The 21,889-nt window shown below is 50.3% G+C and overlaps 1 protein-coding gene and 1 pseudogene across 6 annotated transcripts in view; one reads left to right on the top strand and one right to left on the bottom strand.

Annotated features, from left to right (window-relative positions):
• Window positions 1-21,889, top strand: part of RASAL2 (RAS protein activator like 2) — a 785,014-nt gene that overhangs the window by 550,559 nt on the left and 212,566 nt on the right. The window contains exon 1 of one of the 6 annotated variants that reach the window (XM_086956491.1): window positions 21,016-21,666. The exons of the other annotated variants lie outside the window; for them this stretch is intronic. Coding sequence (XP_086812617.1) covers window positions 21,434-21,666 — 233 coding nt within the window. The 5' untranslated portion in view covers window positions 21,016-21,433. Of the gene's footprint in view, window positions 1-21,015; window positions 21,667-21,889 lie in introns of those variants that run through there. 6 annotated transcript variants of the gene reach the window in all.
• LOC147747843 (uncharacterized) lies at window positions 1,988-13,052 on the bottom strand (annotated as a pseudogene).

The raw sequence follows: 21,889 nt of genomic DNA, 5'->3' as shown, positions 1-21,889 counted from the left end.
GTGTGGATGAATGGTCATTTATCGTTCCAAGACAGGGAGCCTCAAAGATCCCACCAACTTTAGTATGCTAATCTGGCTTCCCTTAGAGATGAGGGAATGCCAACCCCCCTGACCAAGGCTCATTTGGCACCAGACCAGGCTGGTAAATTAGTATTCAGAGAGGTGTGTCAACCCTCAGGGTAGTTCAACCCCTGAGGTGGGCTGCCTGATGTACATATGACATTTCAAAGTCAGCCATCTTGATGATGGCAGAATTATGAACTCTGCGCTTAAGTGGTCTAGTCCTGCAGCTGCTTTGCCTTTAAAAGCCTGACAGGACCGCCTGCCTTCTAGAAAGCCCCAGGATGTCCTGTTAAGTAGCAGAGCTGCTTCTCTGCAAGCACTCCAAAAGAACTGTGAGAACTACGGACTGCCGCAAACCTGACACCTGCACCCATGCACCCTAGCCCGAGTTAAAGTGGGCCAACGGTGCCAGCATGGTCTTTGAACCCCCCAGAGACAAAGCCCACCTTGGGTTTGCCTACAGTGGACTCGCCAACACCGTTTGCAGACGCTTTGTGCTGGTCCACTCTACTGCGAATGTCTCTGGTGCCGAAAACCCGATGCCTCAGAACACCTCTGCACCCTGCCACCCTGATCCGAGGAGAAGAGGACCAACGGTGTCCCCATGGTCCTGAGCATTGTTAGACCTGAGCCTCCATGTTAGTTCAGTCTGACTGGTCTCGCAGTCCCAGCTGGCAGCCTCTCTGCAACCGGACCATTCCTCATTAAAGTGAATTGGACACAAATGCAATAACCACCTCTGCACCCAGACGCCCCAGAGCATCCTGAGGAGACATGTTGGGTGGCCTTCGACCTTGTTCCATACTCACCTTAAGTCCAGGAGAATGGTCCCGTAAGTCGCTGTGAATTGCCCGAATGCAGTACATGTTTTCCCCCCATTGGATAATATTAGGCACCCGATGCTAAAAAGCACCTCTGTACCCGGCCTCTCCAGTGCCACCTGAGGTGATCTGTTGCTGCTGCTTGTCCCATCCTTACCTTAAGTCAAGGAGATTGGTATTATAAGTCACTGTGAAGCACCTGTATGAAGTGTATGTCTTTCCTCCATAGGATAATATTATTGCTTCAGAAATTGTAGTGTCCATTTTTAAAAACTGTAAAAATTCATAACTCGAAAAGTACTTGTCTGTTATTTTTAATTTTATAAATTGGTGTCAGATTTCTTTGAGTGTGGTCTCACTTTCTGCCTTTGTGTGTGCAGTAAATGCTTTAGCACTACCCTCTGGTATGCCCAACTACATGCCCACACTAGCACAAAAACGAGCATTTGGGGTGTTATATGTGCCTCTGTAATTCCTTTGTGGTTTGCCTTCACTCTTTGCACAGTGTACCTTTTTTCCTCCACTATATTAACCCCTTCGATGCTCATGACGAGCTCAGCGCGTCATGAGTCACGGTTGAGCTGTGCTGATGACGAGCTGAGCTCGTCATGAACAATGGAAAATCTGGGAATGCAGCACCGGGGGAGAATACCTCTAGCAGCCAAGGTGTTAAGAGCCAGCTTGCTGCTATGTTTTGAGCCTGTCTGTCTGCAGCCTGATGTGATACATGGGATTATGTCCTTAGGATTCTTTAGAGAGCCAGTAGGACTGGGAAAGTCGGTTCAAAATGAGGGTGTGCCTGACATGCAGTTGACTGCCCTAATGAAAAATTTCCAAGCTAACGTACAGGAAAGTTTCAGTTCTATTAAGGAGGCGGAGGCGAGGATTAGGCTGTCACTTTCTCCTTTATTTTTCTCCAGCAGCCATTAAAAAGGTATCAACAATCTCAACAAAACTACATTTCCCATGAGCATCAGGGAAAATGGAAACAGAAAATGTCTCTTCAACTGTCCAATCCCAGTCCAGGGCTCCCATTATCCTTTCCCTGCTGGCACTCTATCCTCCTCTTTCATCCTGCGACACTGCCACAGATTTTTCATTCATTACTCCTGCTTGCCCGTGTCGGAACCTATGGTACAAACAGAGTACGTAAGGCACCAAGAAATGAATGCCCATCTCATCAGTCAGCAAGATAATCGACGTATGAGCATTACAACATCCTTGAACAGAACAGTGAAAAGAAGAACATCATAACCCGTCACATCACAATAGGAAACTGCATCATAAAGATTTTACTTACTGTCCCAACGTAGTAATTCTGGGCGGGCTCGAATGAAGACAGGGTGGGCTAATCCTCGCCTCCGCCTCCTTAATAGAATTGAAACTTTCCTGTACATTAGCTAGGAAATTTTTCATTCTATGTCAGGAGCGGAGGCTTCTGATTAGGCTAGTTCAAAGCTTATCCACCACCAGTGAAGCCAGAGACGCTACTGGCTTAAAGTAAAATCTCTTGAAGGTGGAGTCCGAAGACCAATCTGCAGCTTTCAGAATGTCTTCCAGGCGGGCTCCCAGGGAATATGCCTTGGACGCCATTGCTCCCCTCACAGAATGGGCTCCAAACCGAGAAACCTCTATGCCAGCTTCCTGCATAACCCATCGCACCCATTGCGCTATAGTTGGGGATGAAACCGCCCGTGTGGTTTAGTAAGAGCAATAAATAGTTGTTTGACACCCTGTGGGCGTATATCAATCGTCGCCACTTCATAGGCCTTTAGCGCCCTGACCACACATAGCTTCGGGACATCCAGGAATGCAGGATACGAGATAGACCGGGAATCCCCCTTGGTATGCCTAGAGATATGGAAGGCAACCCCATCCGGGGTCAAGGTACTGTAAGGTCTAAGGCTCTCACATCTGAGACTCTGCGACAGGAGATCAGACAAAGCAGCATTGCCAGCTTCACCGAAATCTGCTTTCTCGACAGGTATTTATTGGATGGCCACTCTTGAAATAAGTTAAGGACCTTATTTACATCCCATAACACTGAATAGCGGGGTTCCGGGGGAACTGATAACCTAATTCCCCGCAGTAGTTTACAGACTAGAGGGTGTTCCCCTATCGAATGGTTCTCCAACGGGATATGCCCTGCTGATATGGCAGACCTAAAGGTATTGATAGATCTGTACGCTAAGCCGTCCTTTGCTAGGGAGGCTAAAAAATTAAGGACGTGGACAATGTCCGCCCCCACTGGATCAATCTGCAATCGCAGACACCAACTACTCCACCGAGACCATGCTGATCGGTACCTCTTGTTGGTACTGTCTGCCCAGGATTTGGCCAACAGCGTGGCAGCGTCCTCCGAAAGTCCCGGGACTTGCCAGCGTTGCCTGTAACCCGCCAGGCCATCAGACACAGGTTGCCTGTTGTCAGGAGGTGGTGAGGATCTCCTTGAGGATTCTTGAGGAGATCTGGAACGCGGGGTAGAGGGATTGGAAAATCCCAGGAAAGTTCCATCAGAACCGGAAACCAGGCTTGCGACGTCCAGATCGGGGTGATCACCACCAGATCCGCTTGGTGTCTCCGTACCTGGGTGGACACTCTCATGATCATCGCAAAGGGAGGGAATGCGTAGCCCCTCTCCATGCTCCAATCCTGTAGAAACGCATCTATCGCCGCTGCATCCGGATCTGGTCACCAACTGAAATAACGCTCCAGCTGGGCGTCCAGACGGGAAGCAAAGAGGTCCACTGTGAACGGACCCCATTTGTCCTGAATCGCCTTGAACACATCTGGACGAAGTTGCCATAGACTGGCGTCCCTCCAATGACGAGACCACCAGTCCGCCACCTGATTGTCTGAGCCTGGGAGATGCTCCGCCGTCAGGGATATTTCGTTGGATAGGGAATACTCCCAAAGAGTCAGAGAAAGATCGGATAAGGCCCTGGACCTGGTTCCCCCCAGGTGGTTGATGTAGCGCACCGTCGCCACGTTGTCCATCTTTAGAAGGACACAACACTGAACTTTGTCTTTCGTCCAACACTTCACTGCAAACGACCCCGCCATCAACCCCAGACAGTTGATGTGGAGATCCCGTTCTGCGGATGACCATACTCCGCCTACAGAAACAGCGCCGCAACGCGCTGCCCCAGCCCAGGCCGCTGGCGTCCGATTCTATCACCAAGTCTGGTTTGGAACCGAAGATCGCCCGACCATTCCAGGCATCCATATGTTCGATCCACCATCGAAGCTCCGTCCTGGCCTCTTCCGTAAGGGGAACAACCTGGGAGTAGGTGAGACCTTTGCGGAGATGAAACGCTTTGAGGCGTTGAAGGGCCCGGTAATGAAGGGGTCCCAGGAAGATCGCCTGAATGGACGACGATAAGAGACCCACGACCCTGGCTAGGTGTCGCAACAGGATCGTTGGGCGTGCCAGGGTGCGTCTCAACTCGTGCCTGATCTTGGAAAGTTTCCGAGAAGGCAGTGACAATGTGGCCTCCACTGAATCTATCAGAAAACCTAGGAACTGCATTCTCCTGGATGGGACTAGGTTCGACTTGGTTTCGTTGACTATGAACCCCAAGGATTCCATGAGGTGGACCGCCCTCTGAAGGTGGGACAGCAATGTCCGTGGGCATTGATGCAGGAGGAGCATGTCGTCCAGATAAATTATCAGACGGATGGCCTCTGTACGCAAGCGCTCCACCACCGGTTTAAGCACCTTGGTGAAACACCACGGCGCGGACGACAGTCCGAAAGGAAGGGAGACAAACTCGTAGGTCTGTTGACCCCACTGAAACTGAAGGAAACGTCTGTGGGGAGCGAAGATAGGAATCGTGAGGTAGGCATCCTTCAGGTCCAACCGGACCATCCAGTCCCCCTCCTGAAGCAGATCCCGCAGGAGGTGAATGCCCTCCATCTTGAAATGGTGGTAAATGAGCCAGCCATTGAACTCCTTGAGGTTTATCACAATGAAAATATTGCTGAGGAAACCCTGCGGGTGCAGTTTCGTCTGCACAATGGCCCCTTTTCGGAGGAGATCCGCTACTTCCCTGTCTATCAGAGCGCTTTGGTCCTGCGTGAAACTGATAGGTCTGGGACGAACGGGCTGCCTGGGGAGTCCTGAGTATTCTATTTGGAACCCACCGACGGTTTGTAAGACCCAAGCGTCGGAGGTGAGCGAAGACCAAGCCTGAAGAAAAAACTGGAGTCTGCACCCCACTTTCAGGCCTGTAACATTCTGGAGCCTCACCTTTGTGATTATTGTAACCGCCGTCTCCTCTGCCTCGTCCACCACGGCGGCAGGGATAGCCTCTGGTGTGGTAGAAATTCCCGAATTTGTCGGGGTCCTGATATTGGCCTCGGTGAGAGTCACCTTGTTTATAGGAGCCTCTGTTGTATGGTCTGCCAGACGAGCGGCCCCTTCCACGACTGGCTGCGCCAAAAACACGTGGCGTGAAGATTCGTTTGACGGACGACTCGGCCTTGTCCAGAGAGTTGAAGATATTCACGAATTTGCCCAGCTCCTTTACGAACGGGTCTCCGAAGAGGTTACCATCCGCCATCGGACCTGCCTCGGATGTGGCTAGCTCACCCAACTTCGGGTCAATCTTGATCAAAATAGACCTTCATCTCTCCGTTGAAATGGCCACGTTTGCATTTCCTAGGAAGATTATCGCTCTCTGTGCCCAACCAGAAAGGGTCTCCGGGGAGATCAAGGATCCCGAGGCCTTGGCGTCTTCGGCCATATCCAAAATTTTAGCCAACGGCCCGGCCCTGTCCAAAAGTTTGTCGATGCCCTTCTTGGGGTCCTTCACAAATTTAGTGAGGAATGTAGACATTTTGGGATCTATCTCGGGAGTCATTGTTACCTTACCCTCCAATGTAGGGCGCGAACACTCTGCCTGAAGGCAACTACGCACCTCCTGGTCCAAAGGTTTGCGAAGCCTAGCTGCCATATAGGCCGCCACCTTAGGAGCGGGAACCCAGTGCGACGAGCGCGGATGAAGTAACTCGTCAGGATTAAGCATGTCAGAACTGGGATCAGAGCTGGACCCCTGAGTGGGCTGTATGGGAAGCCACGAGTTATCTGGGTCCCCATCGCCATCCGAGGTTTGGGGCGACTCATCTAGGTCGACGGTGGCCGCGTCGTCCATGCCGTCCCCCAAAGCACCAGACGGTGCCTCCTTTGAGGTGGAAGGGGGGTCCGCTGTCTTCGCATCCAGAAAGGCTTTCTTAAGCCTCGAAAAAGCATCTGGGTCGACCCCCGCGTCCGCCGGGCGCTTCCTCTTGGGGTCTGTGGAATCCGTCGATGGTTGGCTCTGAGGCACAGGGTCCGCCTGCCCCGAAAGGTCAGCCCCTTGCCCGGGGTGCTGGCATTGTGCCTGTAGCTGGTCAATTTTCTTTTCTAAGGGTGCAACCACCCGCAACACTGCTTTAAGAATGGAAGAGTCCATAACCTGACAGAAGTGGTCATCCACTGGCAGGTCCATGAGCTGCTGCTCCTCTTCCTCTTCATAATATTCTTCATACTACCTTGTGCTCCTGCGTTACGCCCAGAAGCCAACGTCAACAGGGGTGAAAGGTAGGGCAGAACTCTAAAGCTATCTTTATTTCTTCCCACTGAAGCTGGGTAATCAGGTATAAGGTGGGACCAACAACCTCTGCTATGAGGCACCACGTATAGACTTGCCCGTGCCGGTCCCGAAGACTCAATCAATATCCTACCCGCCTCGCGGGTGTTCAGGCTCCGGGCAGGGGCTCTGTTCCGAAAAGCCTTAGCGCTGCTCAAAGTCTCTCAATTTCCACCACACCAGTCTTCCACCGCGGTGCGCGAGTCCGTTGAGCCGCCTCTCCCGACGCGAGTAGAAAGCGGAACTCGACGACTCGCGCCCGACGGGGGGTATGCTCCTCAGAGCGGCAGCGAGGCAAGCGCGGTCCCCTAGCGGCGGGAGGCCGCCCGCGCACAGAGCCTGAAGAGAACAACACACCACAAAAGGAGCGGAGAAACGCTCCCGCACACAAGCGCTTCGTCGACCTCCCCCCGGGGAAGCAAAGCGCGGTGCGATAACCAGCGCGATATTAAGCGCTTCAGCATATAAGTCACCAAACAGTAAACATTAAGTCAGAAAAAGGAAAAACACTCATCTGTATGCTGCTGGAGCAGCGAAGAAAGAGGAGGATAGAGTGCCAGCAGGGAAAGGATATTGGGAGCCCTGGACTGGGATTGGACAGTTGCAGAGACATTTTCTGTTTCCATTTTCCCTGATGCTCATGGGAAATGTAGTTTTGTTGAGATTGTTGATACCTTTTTAATGGCTGCTGGAGAAAAATAAAGGAGAAAGTGACAGCCTAATCAGAAGCCTCCGCTCCTGACATAGAATCCGGTCTCCCACTTCAGGCACCTCGCCTGCTTGGCGATTCCTCTTAGTGTTCCTGTAATGGAGCCATGCTATAGAGAGGTGAAATGGCCCTGGTCAATGGTGCCCCAAGACTCGCATAGGGCATCCGTCTGGGTGTTACTTTGGTAGCTTGATGTTCAGTGTTTGACACCCCTCTGGACTGAAGACCTTCGAGTCACCAGAGGCTGTGCTGCAGTATATTCCCAATTTCAGGTTGCTGCTTCAGACTTGCCACAAAACACGGATATGTAGACTTTCCTGAAAAACTTGGGGGAAGGTAGTGGCTCCTGGAACAGTGCAATAACTTATTTTATTGCCAAGTAATGCTTTATGGCAGTGGTTCTTAACCTGGGGTCTGTGAACCTCTGAGTGTCTTGTGACACATACTCGGATGGTCTACCCACGACTGTTAAAAACAAACAATATATATAAACATATTAATAAGGTATCTACATAAAAAATAAATGTGAAATTGTCATTGTGAGAGGAAGGGTTCTGATACCTCAAGAACCCTACAAGATCCAGAATTCCCCGGGACTCTGCCTAAATGGGGAAGTTGCCGACCACTCGGGATCAAGGAAGAAAGTCCAGCCACCTCTCGTCTTTCTCCGCAGAGCCGTGAGGAGGCCAGGAGGGTGGAGCTAACCCCGGAACCAGTAATGACACTACTTAAAAGACAGGACTCGGCAAGAGGAGCGGGCGTTATCCTGCGGAAGCGGAACCAGAGAGGAAGAGCCGAACGCGGAAGTGCCTGGCGACTCGGAGGAACGGGAACGCGAGGAGGACGCCGCAAGCGAAGACGGAGAAGACGACCACTGGACTGAAGATTGGAGGAAGCTGAGGAGTGGCCGTAACTCTGGAGAGTTACGGCAGGGTCGGTGAGTCACACCGCTTCACGGGCAGTCTGGGAGGGTGAACTGAGGGTGGAGGTAGGGAGGAGTTGGAGGGGTTGATAAAAGGGAGGGTGACGGTTTAATAAAACCCCGAACCTCCGCGTTGCCCTTAAACTCTTTGAAACCGTGTACCCCTTGGCACTTAAAAAAAACTCCACACTACCTTTTATCAGTAAAGACAAAACCCCTATCCCTATTCACCTCTGTTTTCCTACCTCATTCAGAATAGTGTTTTCAAACCACCGGGTGTTGGTGACGGTAGCATTTCCCTCATAGTATAAAACCACTGACAGCCCTCATTCTTTCTTTTCTCCTTAATGAGCCTCCAGAATCGGACATCATCACGGAGAGGGAGGAGTCTCAAGCCTCGGCCACTGGCCCCCTACTGGAAGATATCAAGACCCCTGTAACAACACCTGAGGAGTCAGAAGAAGAGGACACTGGTTTTACCACTTCACCTTGCCCCACTGTATATCCTGACAATAAATCAGCCACTGTTAGAGAATATATACAGCCTCCGCGTTTATATATCCGACCTGCCCTCCCACAGTCATTTTTTTTAAAGTTCTGTAAATGTGGAAAAAAATGGGAAGTTAATTATTACGTTGGTAACCTTACCTTGATTCTTGAGAACATCTCAAGTACAATGATTAGCAGTATGGACAAATGGTGACCTCAATTAAAGCATTGATATGCACTGACAAAAATCATACTTTAGGAGCAAAAGAAAGACAAAGCAGTATGCTATAGCCTATAATATCACTTTGCCTTTTAGAAATAAATCCAATTTTTGAAGTGCTCCGATTCCCATTAAAAGGTTGATATTTGTATATCTTCTGTCTGTTTATAAACACAATGTTTCATTATTTATGAATGTGTTTAATGTATACTTGTTTCAGTAGTTTTGTGTATTATTTTTAGGTTGAAATGATAGGAAGTCTTTATATGGGAGTCTCCGGTTTCCAATTGTCAGTCATTAGGGGTCCCCACAAGTGAAAAGGTTAATAATCGCTGTAATCGCTGCTTTATGAAATCTTATTCCAAAATCAATATTGAGTTGAATACATGGAGTCCAGGATTAGGCGTTTTCTGAAGTTTGTTACAAACTAAATGCCCCATTTTCTGCCAAAACGAGAATTAAGTTTTGTGGTCATTCCATCTACGCTTCCACTTGCTACAGTCGGGTTTATATGTGGCCAGTGAAACGCCCAAAATTTGTGAAGCACATATGAATCGGCACAGTAATACAAATGTTCTGGGTCACGTATAGCTGATAGATACACACGCGGTGCATAATCCTGTCAACTAGTGTTGGGCCTGGATGTGTGAAAGTTATATTTTGAGCCACAAGGTACTATGCCTGCTCCTCTTGGCAATAATGCACATGGTCATCAACTCCATTGTTAGATTATTTTCTTTCCACTTTCGGGTACGGACGTGTGCTCCGGGTCAACACTGTAACTGTACTCTTGTGGTTCATATTGTCCATCCCTCCGTCAGTATTTTACTTCGATTGCATCTCCCTTACTTTCTGTCTCGGATCAACGTCTGATTACTTCGCTTGAGCAGGTCTGGGACAACCGCAGCCCCTCCTGGTCCTCGCCCATCTGGGCCTACTCATGTCTCTCCATCGCATCTCCACCATGCCTCTATGGCAATGGAACGGATTTCATTTTGATATTGTCTGCGCTGCTAAGCTAACTTTCTTTGGACCAATCTCCATCAGGTCTGCAGTTTGTGTTTGTCACCGGAACGCAACAAGGCTGCCTACGACGCGTGCTGCTCCTTTCTCTCCAAAAAGAGTCTTCATGAATGTTGCGCTTGTCGATTCGAGGTGTTGAGCAGGGGCAGAGATGACATCCCAGACCTTTTCGGTTCTGAGGATGTTGAAGGAGAGCAGCATCTTTAACTGTCAGCTGCAGAGGAAAAGGTTTTTTCCCCTGTAGAGAGTTGGTGATAGAGGTCCTTTCGCCATTGCAGCAGTTGATGACTAAGGCACCCCCTCGACACCGCACTCTCCCAGAGTCATGCTTTAGCCTTTGGGGCCCTGATCAGCACCAACAAACCACTTACTTCAGACACCCGCTCAGCTTTGGCTCAGCACCAACGAAACCTTCAAAACGAATTGCTTTGATGCCAGGAACCCTGACACCAAGCAAACCCTTGACACCTACTACATCCACCTCGGCACCAACCAGATCTTCACCACCAAAACAAAAGGCTTTGGCATCCACCAGCAAGTCCGACACTGGCGCAGTGAAGCTGATTCTCCATATGCTGCAGGAGCAGCTAGACTCGAGGCAGAATCTCCTAGTTATTCACCCCGCAGGAGTTGCATTCTTGCACCCCCCGGGGCCCTGCTGCTCCACCCTTGAAACATCAGTTGTCGTTTGAGGAGGCCTTGGACATTCTAATTCCGGCTAAACATTGCACGAAAGCGGATAAGGCTACCAGACCCTTACCCCTTTACCACCATCACCTCCCCTGGTTCCTCATCCTTCGCCCTCCCGCCTACTTCTGCAAGGGCCCCCCTGGACCTCATACCTCAGAGGTCTCCACACTTTCACACCAGTGGGTGTGGGGGAGGGGGTGATGACACATTTGACACTCCTCCACTGTGTGATCCATGGAACCCTTATGATATAAACCTTCTAGGGCCTGGCCTTAACCCTACTTGCCCCTCCCCTCTGGATGATTCCACATCCTTTCGGGAACTCATCAGTTGGGCTGCCTCCTTTCACAAGGTGGTACTCCACACAGCCCTTAGATGAGGACTTCCTCTGTGAAATCCTCTCCTCTACTCACCACTCCTCTCCGTATCTCCCCATGCTCAAGGGTAAGTTACGTCACACCCCTTAAAGACCCTGTCCAGGCTAGGGTTATAACTCCTAGGGTGGATAAAAAAATATAAAGCCTCCTCTTCTGAACCATCTGAATCTGCCCAACTCTCTGGTGAATACCACTGACCATAAGGCAAGCTTACTCCCAGGCCACGGGGATGCCCTGCAACCAGTAAAGGAAAGCAAAGCTTGGATGCGGCAGGAAGACAGGTGGATGTGCAATTGGCCAACTACTTTTGCATAGTTAATTCTGTTGGCCGCCTTGCACGGTACGATCTGGCCCATTGGGACGAAATAGAGGCGCTCCACCAATATCTTCCTGAAGAGCCTAGAAAAAGAGTTCAGGAGATAGTTTCTGAGTGCAAGCTCATGTCCAACACCTCTATCTGCTTTGCCTTGGACGCAGCCAACACTGCTGCCAGAGGGGTGCATTCTAGCATTCTGCTTTGCAGAAACAAATGGCTCCTTATCTTTGGCTTTAAGCCAAGGAAGTTCAGCAGAACCTGCTGAACATGTCATTTGATGGTGAGCACCTCTTTGGTCCACAAGTGGACCAAGTTTTAGAAATAAATTCAAAAGGATACAGAGAAAGCCATAGCGATGGAGACACTGCAAACACCCGCTCCCCCAGGCTCCTTTTGCTGCACCTCTTACCTTGGAGGCTCGAAGACCACCTCCTTTGAAGCCCCCACGTCAGCACACCCAGGGCCAGCAATCCTCTCCCCGGGATTATTTTAGAGGGTCTTATAGGGGTAACAGTTCAGATGCAGATGCAAAGGTAGCTCCCCCAAAGGAGCTACACCCACCACCAAACTCTGACTTGCTTCTTCTCCCCCTACCATAAAACATCTGTTTTCCCACATGGCAAACTGTCACCTTAGACCAGTGGTTGCTGGATATGATCCAACATGGTTATTATCTGGTGCTCATTTGCACGGCTCCCACCATTCCATCTAGCAAACACAGACTGTCACCAGAACATTAAAGCTTGCTTTTGGAGTAGGTCTAAGCCCTCCTTCTCAAAGGGACTATAGAACCAGTCCCCCGACATCAACAAGGTACAGGAGTGTACTCACTGTATTTCCTACTACCCAAATAGACGGGGTCCCTTAGCCCATACTCGACCTCGGGCCCCTAAATGAATACATCCTATCGGAGCATATTCACATGGTGACTCTTCAGGATGTGATTCCACTTCTCCAGCAAGGTGACTTTATGGCAGCACTCGACTTAAAGGATGCCTGTTTCCACATATGTTATGTTCTGTTAATTTTATTTCTTAAACGCAACGATTACCCGAGGGTGTCCTGGCGCTAGCTACTGCCTTTGATCAGAGGGGTATGTGATGACCTATTTAGTGAAAAGCCAGGTTTTCAGTCCTTTCTTAAATGTCATCAGCTCGGTGGCATTCCTCATATGGAAAGGAAGCTCATTCCAAGCCCTTGCAGCCACGTGATGAAGCTTCTTCCACCCCAGTTGACTTTTTTTAACGGGGGTATAGCCACCCTTTTGGCTCCAGAGGAGCGAAGAACTCTTCTGGAGATGTGCCAGTGAAAACGCTATTCCAGGCAGTCCAGGCCAAATCCTTGAATGGCGTTGAAAACTGTGCACAGGGATTTAAATTGAGTCAGTTGTTTGACTGGGAGCCACATCTTGCATGAGTTGGAATTTGTTTAAGTGTTTCTTTTGGATATTTAAATAATGGCTGTTACAGTAGTCCATACGCAACAGGATTAGAGATGTCATCACTGTCCGTTGACTGTCTACTGGTAAGAATGACATTATTTTCTTAATCATTCTGAGGAAATGGAAGCTAGCAGAGGCAACAGCATTTACCTGGTCCCCAAAGGTAAGTTTATTGTCGACTAGGACCTCCAGGTTTTTTGCTTTCCTAGTTGGTTCAGGGAGAGTCCCTAGTTCTTCCAGCCACCAGTCTGGGGTCCAAAAGTTGGCATTATTTCCAAAAATGAGGACCTCCGTTTTGCTGGAGTTTAACTTCAAGCAGTTCATGGTCATCCACATCTTGCCTGCTTTCATGCGATCGTGGAACCTTTTCCCTTTCTCTGCCTCCTGTCCTGGTCACAAAGACACCACAATTTGCATGTCATCCTGTAGTGCTAGAGGCACTCTTGTGGTCTGACACACTGTAATGACCTTTGACTTCCATTATTTTAACTGATTTTGATGTGTTATTTTATCATAGCCTGAATGTACGACATCCTCCATATGCCTTATTTTTCTTAAGGTTTCTTTCTTGTAATCTTGCAGTCTTTCAGTGGGAGCTGTCACAGAGTAGGACAGCCTTGCCAATAACAGAATGTGTGAGATGTGCATTTGAAAGCATGAAAGAGAGGTGTGGAATGTACTTTTTGGTCTTGAAGTACAGTGTTATGAGCAGTGGTGCACAAATGTGCACTGTGTTGTAATTTGAGAGATGAAGTATGTGATACTATATGCAGTGGTGCACCGATGTGCATTGTGTTGTACATTGGTAGTATTACTAAGTTCTTACCATTGGCTTTGACATGGCCTCATGTCATCCTGAAATCTGTCTCTACCTGGCTTCAGCTTCTATGCGCGCCCAGCCACACTTGCAAGTTGTTTCGGTTAATCACGTTCAAGGATTGTTTTGTGAGAGATTGTTCAATGTACCCTGGAAGGCTTTTGTGAGCTTCGACAAAATAAAGGCTGGAACATGCGAGAATGTAGAGGGGGCATGGAAACTCCTTCCTGCCATGGAATACTTGCTTGGAAGTTCGCCAGTTCTGGTAAGATTCCTTTATCGTGGGGAGGAACTCTCTCAAACCTTCTAGTATGTGTTTTGAGATTAAAAAGCTGAGGGTAGTTGACTTAGAAACTGGGATTTTGGAATCCGAATGGGAACAGACCGTCTTCTTCGATACAGCGGAACCCTGGTTGCTGAGGCTCTTATCCACGGCTGTTAATCCCCCGGTCAGGAGTGGGCTAAGATGCAGTGTTTGCACCAGGTGAAGTGTTGAGTTTTGATTATTGCCATTGTGATGTGTGGCCAGTGGCTTTGATCATTTGCGGTGTTTTCCTTGTGATGTGTGAATGAGTAAGGTGCACATCCAAAGTAATCATATGATGTATTCAGTGTATATATCTTTCTGATCTCTTGCTCTTTATACATCACTTCGCATTCTATCCTCACCTGCTGTGTGGTCAAACATTCTAACAATGGAGACGAAGGTCATGCGCATTATTGCCAGGGGAAGTCACAGTATCTTGTGACTCGAAAGTCTTCTTAGAAGAAAAACAACTTGCACACATCCGTGCCCCACACGAGATGAGAGGAATATGCACAGCATGTGAATCTACATCACTACAAGCTATTAACAGATGTTTACAAGGTAACATTTTCCTTTTAGGTGTTGTGCCACAGTCCAAATGGACATATTTGGAATAACCCATAATACGCGGGTCCCAGATATATTATCCCACTATCAGTAATCCCGTGTCCGAACCTCCACTCGAGCTGACGGCCAAATTATAACAAAGTCCATAGTTGGTTAAAGCAGGAGTTAGGTTGCATGCCAAAAGCTTGCTGTGTTTTAGTGTTATCGAACAGACCCCGCTGTGTGGGTTATTACTGACTGAACTATTACTTGCAGCAGTATTTGTTCAAGGCAGACGCGTGCTCCAAGTGCCAACCGGTGACTTTAAAGCTGCGAGTTGTGGCTCTGCTTAGCTCCTTACGCGATCATCTCTTAACCCACGTTCTAAAGCCATCAGTTTGAGGATATCTGTGCAGGATTATGTAGAAACGTCTATATGGTGAAGCGTCTTCATCATGGTGCCAGTGTTTGCATCGATGTCTGTGTGCACACAAAAAATGCAATAATGCTTTATTGACATGACCCTGCATACAAGTATTGCCAGAGTGGTGTATATTCTTAAGGTGTCGTTAAAACCCTATGCAGTAAATGAGAAAATGTACTGCTGCTTTATTCATTTGGGCCTGTAAAATAGTACAAGGGATTTCTGTCAGAATGCCCCTGAGCATTATTTTAGCAGCCTATATATAGCTCATTCTTCCATTAGCGTTGCATCGTAGCGTTTTTTTTTTATCTGGGCACAATTTTCAAACGATTCTGGGATTTTGGCCTTCTGGATGCCTTACGTTGGCGCGCTGCTGGGTTTTCAGCAGCTTTTCTGCCCTCCCATGGTTATCATTCACCTAGCAGGATGTGCAATTTTTTCCTCTTTGCTTTATATTTGAAAGTCTTTGTTTTTCGAGGCCAATTTTTAGTAGTAGTGTCTTATCTTTTTTGCATGATTTTAGAGTGCATTGTGTACCAGTGATTTATTTCTTTGCTATGCAGGTCTCCCTGTGGTTACCTGTGTTTGCTTGCCTGCTGTGTCTTACCCTGGTGTTTGGTCGTTGTCTGCGCTGGTTGTTTTTTATTACGTAGAACGCCAGGTAGTATCCCGTGTTTAATGGCCTGTAGCATTTCATCTTGTGTTAGCATTATTTGGTTTTCCAAGCAGGTTTGTTCATCATTTTATGCCAGAGGAGCAGAGGTGCATTTTCTAGTTTTTACTCCTGTGTTGTATGTTTTTGGGTTTAAATTGGTAGGCCTGGCTATCATTTTTGCATAGAATATCTCTGAACATTTCTTTAGCGTTTTTCTGTACCCATCAGTAAGGTATATCTCCTAAATTATGCTCTGCATGCGTTGTTGAGGAAGTTCTGTGGACTTGTTAAAAATGGGATTTCTCGTAGGCTAGGGCAAGGGCCGAAGCCAGGCAAAAACCTCCAGTCTAGTTACGATAAGGGAGTTACACTCCTAAAATAACCCCTGCTCACCCATTGGTAGCTTGGCACGAGCAGTCAGGCTTATCTTAGAGGCGGTGTGTAAAGGATTTCCACATAACCCACAGTAATACAGTGTACGCACTACAAAAGGATACCACACCAGTTTAAAAAAAAATCCAATATTTTTATATAATTAAAACAAGACCAAAAACGACAAAAATCCACAATACTATATGTAAAAAAAAAAGTCTGTAGTTATCAAAATAAGTTTCAAACAAAGTTTCTCGATGTCGATAGCTCCATCCGGGGCTACCACGGCGTCGTGAACAACAAATCCAACAGTTCTGGCTGGTCGCGGGTTCGCAGGCCAGCTACGGTGTTGGGAAGACCCGCAAACAGTACCTGTGAGAAGTGCAGGGCGATGAGGCCCTTGGTCACTTGCGTTGCAGGTCGAAGTCCTCTCTGATGGAATCCAGAGGTCTGGCGTCAGCAGGCCTCTGGTGCTGCGGTGCGAGCAGCGGCTCGGTGGCGGCGTCGGATGGTGCCGTCAGTGAGACCAGTGTCGCGGTGCGAGATGAAGGCGGTGCTTGTCAAGGTGCTAGCAGCGGCTGCGGCGTTGCTGAATCGCTGTCGTTGGCTGATGAGCGGGAGTCGATGGTGCCTTTGCGGTAGGGGCAGGCACCGACAATGTGCCTCGAGGCCCCTGCCGCACAGCGTTTGACTCGAGTGGGCTCTCCCCACTCCTGGGGGCCCCGCCCGCGTTCCAGCAGCCTTCTTCCCAACGGCAGAGCTCCCTCTGCACACGGAGCCCTCCAGGTGGCACGCCGCTCCTCTCGCGGGGCACAGACCGGCGGGGTGGGCTCCCGCTCTGGTCGCTCTCCATGGGGCTCCCTCTAGACCACGGAGGCCTCGCAACTGCGCCTCTCAACCCCTTCTTCACCCAGGTCCCCCCTCCCTCACGGGGACCCTGGGGTTAGGGTCAGCTTCTCTTCCTCTGGCTGCCCGGCCGGCAGTGAATCTGTGCGCGGCCTTCAGGGGACGCGGCCGCGCGGGCCAATCCGTGCGTGGCGGCTGGCGACGTCACGTCTCCCCCATCACGTGATGCGGGCCCTGTCGGCCTCAGGGCCTAGCGCGGCCCTCTCCTCACTCCCGCGCCCCTCTCCTGGTACCGGGGGCCGTCGCAACGAAGATGACAGCAGCAGGGGGCTCCTCGCTATCGTGCCGGGCCGCAGCGGTGATGACGGCAGTAATAAGGGGTAGGCTCCCTTTCATTAATTATTTTAACCACACCATAAGCGCGCCAAAACGCAGGGTAGGCTCCCGCAGAGGGATTCCCTCAGCAAAAGGGCGCGAAAACGCGGGGTAGGCACATGCGGCGCTATTCACTGCGCTCAGCTCCTCTCTCGGGCCACACCGCTTTCAGGGCCGTGGGGGCTCAAATGGGCACAGTTCCTTCAGCATACACAGCGCTTGAGAGTTGTAGCGCTTGACAGGCAGTTCCTCACAGCGCAGCTCCTTGGGGGTACAATCCTCCCCATGCAGCGCTTCACAGGCAGCTCCTCACAGCACAGCGCTTCCAAAGGGCCACAGCTTCACAAGGATAGCGCTTGGTAGGCACACATCGAAAGGGGGGCGGACAGTTTCACAGCCAGCCCCAGGGGCACACTCCTCACCTCCTGGGGGGGGGTTCCAGTCCACAGCACTCCTTCCCTTTTTTGGGCGCTTCACGCAGCGCTTGCGTGGTGCGAGGTCCCGACCGCTCCAGGGACCTAGGGCCCCTCCTTCTTCAGGGGCCCTGGGGACAGAGCCGTAGGCACTACTGGGCCAGGTCAGCAGGTAGTGGGGGCATCATCAAAGCAGGGTGGTAGGCTTTCACCATCCCCACCGCAGCGTGGCCCTCCTCCCACACAGCAGCCTTGAACTCCTGTAGTGGGGCTTCACAAGCCCTGGGGACAGTAGGGGGCCAAGTGGCGGTATCCCCAGCTCTGTCTCTCTGCATGGTGGCACATCCCCTTTCCTATACCCTCCTCCCAGTCAGTGCCAGAATCTTCTAGAATGTGGTGACATACTGGTCTAAACTGGCTCAGGGGAGGAGTAGAGCACCCTGGGTGCCAGGCTTCCCTCCAAATGCTGGAGTGGCTGGGTACCTGGCGACTAGACTGCTAACCTCCTGCAGTCAGGTGGCACACACATAGCCTGGGCATCCATTTTAAAAACACAGCATTTCACCAGGGTGCATTTTACAATGGGGGAAATTGACAAGTGCTCACACCATTGCCTGACATTACATATTAACAAGGCGTCTCACACCACACATGGCCTATACAGGTTTATTACCATGGGGGAGACATCTCAAATTAGGGGGGGCAAAAAGCGAAAAAAAATTGGGGGAAACGGCCAAGTCCAACAAAGAGCTTGAAGTCTTTGCTGTTCCTGAGACTTCGTGAACAGGGGGCAAGCTCTACTTCAAGCCCTTGGAGAGACTCACAAATTAGGTTGCAGAAAGTCCAGTCCAGGCCTTTCACTGCCCAAGACAGAAGCAGCCACTGCAGGTCAGCACAGCAACCCACACAGCAAAGTGGTAGTTCCTTCTCGCAGCATCTCCAGCTCTTCTTCTTGGCAGTCTTATTGATCCAGATGAGTTCTAAAGTTCAGGGGTCTGGGCCCCAGTATTTGTACTCAAAAATCCTTTGATCTGACAGGCAGAGGTTGTCTGTGCCCGGCAAGAACCAGTGCGGACTTCTCTTGTGTGATTTCTTGGCAGGAGGTGGAGACTGCATTGTCCGAGGCAAACCAGGCCCTTTGAGGTGCAAGGAAATCTCTTCCTTTTTCCCCCGTCGCAACCCAGGTATATTCAGCCCTTTCCTGACCTACCTAGACTATCTGGAGCCCCTCTGGCTCCCAAGTTTTCTGTCATCCGAAACCCAGACAGGCAATCCACATTCCAGCAGAGGCACATGGGATGACTGAGCAAGAAAATATGTACTTTCTAAAAGTGATATTTTCAAACACATTGTAAAAATCACCTTTACTAAAAGATGCTTCTTTAGATTTGGAGTTCAAGCATACTATACTTAAATTTTCTACCTAATTCACTGGGCCAGTTAAGTTTATAAGATGTTATAAACAAACCTCCCATTCTCTCTTCTGAGTAACCGGTAGCCATGCAATAGTGAAAAATGAAATTGGCTGTAATTCACTATCGGGACATGCCACACACACCCGGGCATGTCCCACATTTCACATACACTGCACCACCCCACCGGGGTACCTTGGGCCTACCTCTGGGATGCCTGACATGTAAGAAAAGGGAAGGTTAGGGACTGGCAAGTGGGTGCACTGGCCAAGTCAACATGGCAGTTAGAAACTGCGAGCAGACTCTGCAATGGCAGATCTGAGGTCCCTTTTCAGGGCTACTGACGTGGGTGGCACAATCAGTGCTGCAGGCCCATAAGCAGCATTTGATTCACAGGCCCTGGCACACTCAGTGCACATTACTAGGGACTAACAAGTAAATCTAAACATCCAATCGTGGGAACACCAATCCATAACACAATTGACACAGAGAGCGCCTGCACTTTACCACTGATCAGCAGTGCGAAAAGTGCGCAGAAACGTTACTCCAGCAAAAACAGGCTCAAACCCGGGAGGCCAGAAAGGAAAAACTGAGGAGAAACACTCCAAAAGATGCCAAGTCTAACAGTGCTCCTTTCTGTTGAAGTTGCACCCACTTATCACGGTTTTGGCTCAGAAGAGCTCCCCAGAGTTCAGAGCAATACAGAGGAATGGACTAGATGGTGCAAACTGCGGTCACCTTAGTTTTACGGAACTTGACTTCTGTGTAAAATCTCTTACACCTTGAAGAATGTGAGTCAAGCGGTTGCCACTTTTGTACAACAAATCAGTAAATCCTTTTGCCCATGTGTTTGGAAGTGCCCGCTCTGTAAAATCAGATAGTGTTTTTTTTTAGTTTAGCAGTCATTTTCTTTCAGTATATAAGCAATAGCATTGGATTTTCCTTTTATACTTTAATGTATTATGGTTTATTATTTCCTTTAGGGTCATTGGTATGTCTGAGGGTGTCTTTTGATCCTTTAGGACTGGGTTTACTGTTTGTGATCTGTTGAGGCCAGTCCTCAATCCTTGACCCTGAGAGTGCATAATCCTAATCTCAGTTTCTGAGAGTCTGGTGCTCGAAAACTGTCGGCAAAGGTATGAGTGACTGTGATGGACTGTGAGGGTTAGCGCTCCATCACTGGCTGCGAGGCACAGGTGCGCCGAGATTACCTCTGAGAACAGAAAATTGATTGGTGGAATTAATTGCAACGCCCGATAATTACTGAGGTTGCATTCCTGTCCATCGTGTTTTCGTCCACCATGCCACTGTAGACAGAGACTGTCCAAATGCAAACAAACGTGGTCCAGTTCAGACTGAAATGCCAGGCTAAACCCCCCTCCAGATGGAAACACAAGCAACCCCCGTCTGTTTCGACCTATTTAGCCGTAAGTAAAATATAGCTTGATTCCCATGGCACAGTGAGTACGGGACCCACTTCTAGCCACACCTGGCACAGTGAGTACGGGACCCACTTCTAGCCACACCCTAAGAAATGCGGGCACTCTAGAGCTGCCTGTGACTGTCTGGGGCACAATCAATGACCTGTAAGTGGAGTGGGTGCTCCCTGTAATTCAGTACTGTGGTTGCATACTAGAGGCTGATACAGGGTCACTGCCTCTGTAGGGCCGATTCTATGTCACCGTCTGTGAGGGGCTTATGTTGGGTGTCTGCCTTCACGGGTCTTGATTTATGTGGCTGCCTGGTGCACGGTCACACGGTGCCTGTGAGGATGTGGCGTTGCATCACTTTCTGTGATGATTGATGCCCAGTGCCAGCCACGGAGGGTCTGGTTCTCCGTGACTGCCTGGTGCACGGCCCCTGCTTTAGCCCCCATGGCCCTCTGGACCTGCCTCTGAGGGTCCGGTGCTGGAGGCGCGGCGGTGGTGCTGTCTTTCCAGCATGTGCACACACATCAGTGTTGCTTCACTTGTAGGGCTGTGCTGGGGGCGTGGCTGGGCGGGTGCCTGTCTGTGAGAGCCGGGAGGTGCGTCGGGAGTGTGACTGTGTTATGTGTCACACGGCAGGTGCCAGCGGGCTGGGACTGCATGGGACAGGGGAGCACCCCACATGCAAGGAGGCAGAGTCCTGTGCCACTAGCGTTGTTCCGGAAGGAAGCGTGTCCCGCTCCCCGGAGAGAGGGCATGGGAGGCCCAGTGAGGCAATACAGGGGCGAAGGCTGCGCTGCTTGCGCTGCTTCCTGGAGGGAGGTTATTTGCCAGCCCTGGGATTTGCCTATTGCATTGCAGATGTGTCCTGCCTGGGGCCGGAGCGCGCTCCTGCCACTCGGAGACCAAGGGAACCCAGAGCCAAGCTCTCTGCTCCGGTAGACGAGGCCGAACCGGGGCCACATCAGTCTCTTCAGACCGGGCCGTCTGGGTGCCAGAGCAGGCGTCGTACCAGCCCGACCTGTTGCCAGACCATGGTGCTGACCCCTCGGCTCTAGTCCGCCTCTGAGACCAGGCCGACCCCGGTGACCTGTGTGTGTCTGCCAGCCTGGGACGGGCACCCACCGGTACATATGACATGTGGGTGTCTGCCAGCCCACTTCCAGGCGCCAGAGCCAGGGTACGCATGGGTGTCTGCCAGCCCAGGACCGGACTCACCTCGGAACCAGGGGGTTTATGGGTCCCTGCCAGCCCAGGACCAGGGCGACCCCGGAAGCAGTCGACGTTTGGGTGTTTGCCAGCACAGGGCCAAATCGACTCCGGGAGCACGTGGCGGTCTACCAGCACAGGCCAGGCCGACCCCAAAACCAGGTGAACCCCTCACACTGCAGGTCCAGGCCACGGTGCTTGGTCCACAGCCATAACCGGAGCAGCTGCTCCCGCGACTGCCGTGCTATGTAGTTGGTATTGCATTTGGGCTTTAAGTCTATTGAAAAAACCGGGGGCTCTCAAAGGGGCGTGGCCGATGTAATTCAGGACGTGGCTTAAAAACACGCAAACTAAAAATCTGTGCTTAGCATAGTGTGCCGCCCGA

Source organism: Lissotriton vulgaris, chromosome 1_1 (genome assembly GCF_964263255.1).
Source record: "Lissotriton vulgaris chromosome 1_1, aLisVul1.2, whole genome shotgun sequence".
In the NCBI taxonomy this organism is placed as follows: Eukaryota; Metazoa; Chordata; class Amphibia; order Caudata; family Salamandridae; genus Lissotriton; species Lissotriton vulgaris.
The sequence above is the reverse complement of the archived record's forward strand: the minus strand, read 5'-3'. Positions and strand labels throughout refer to the sequence as shown.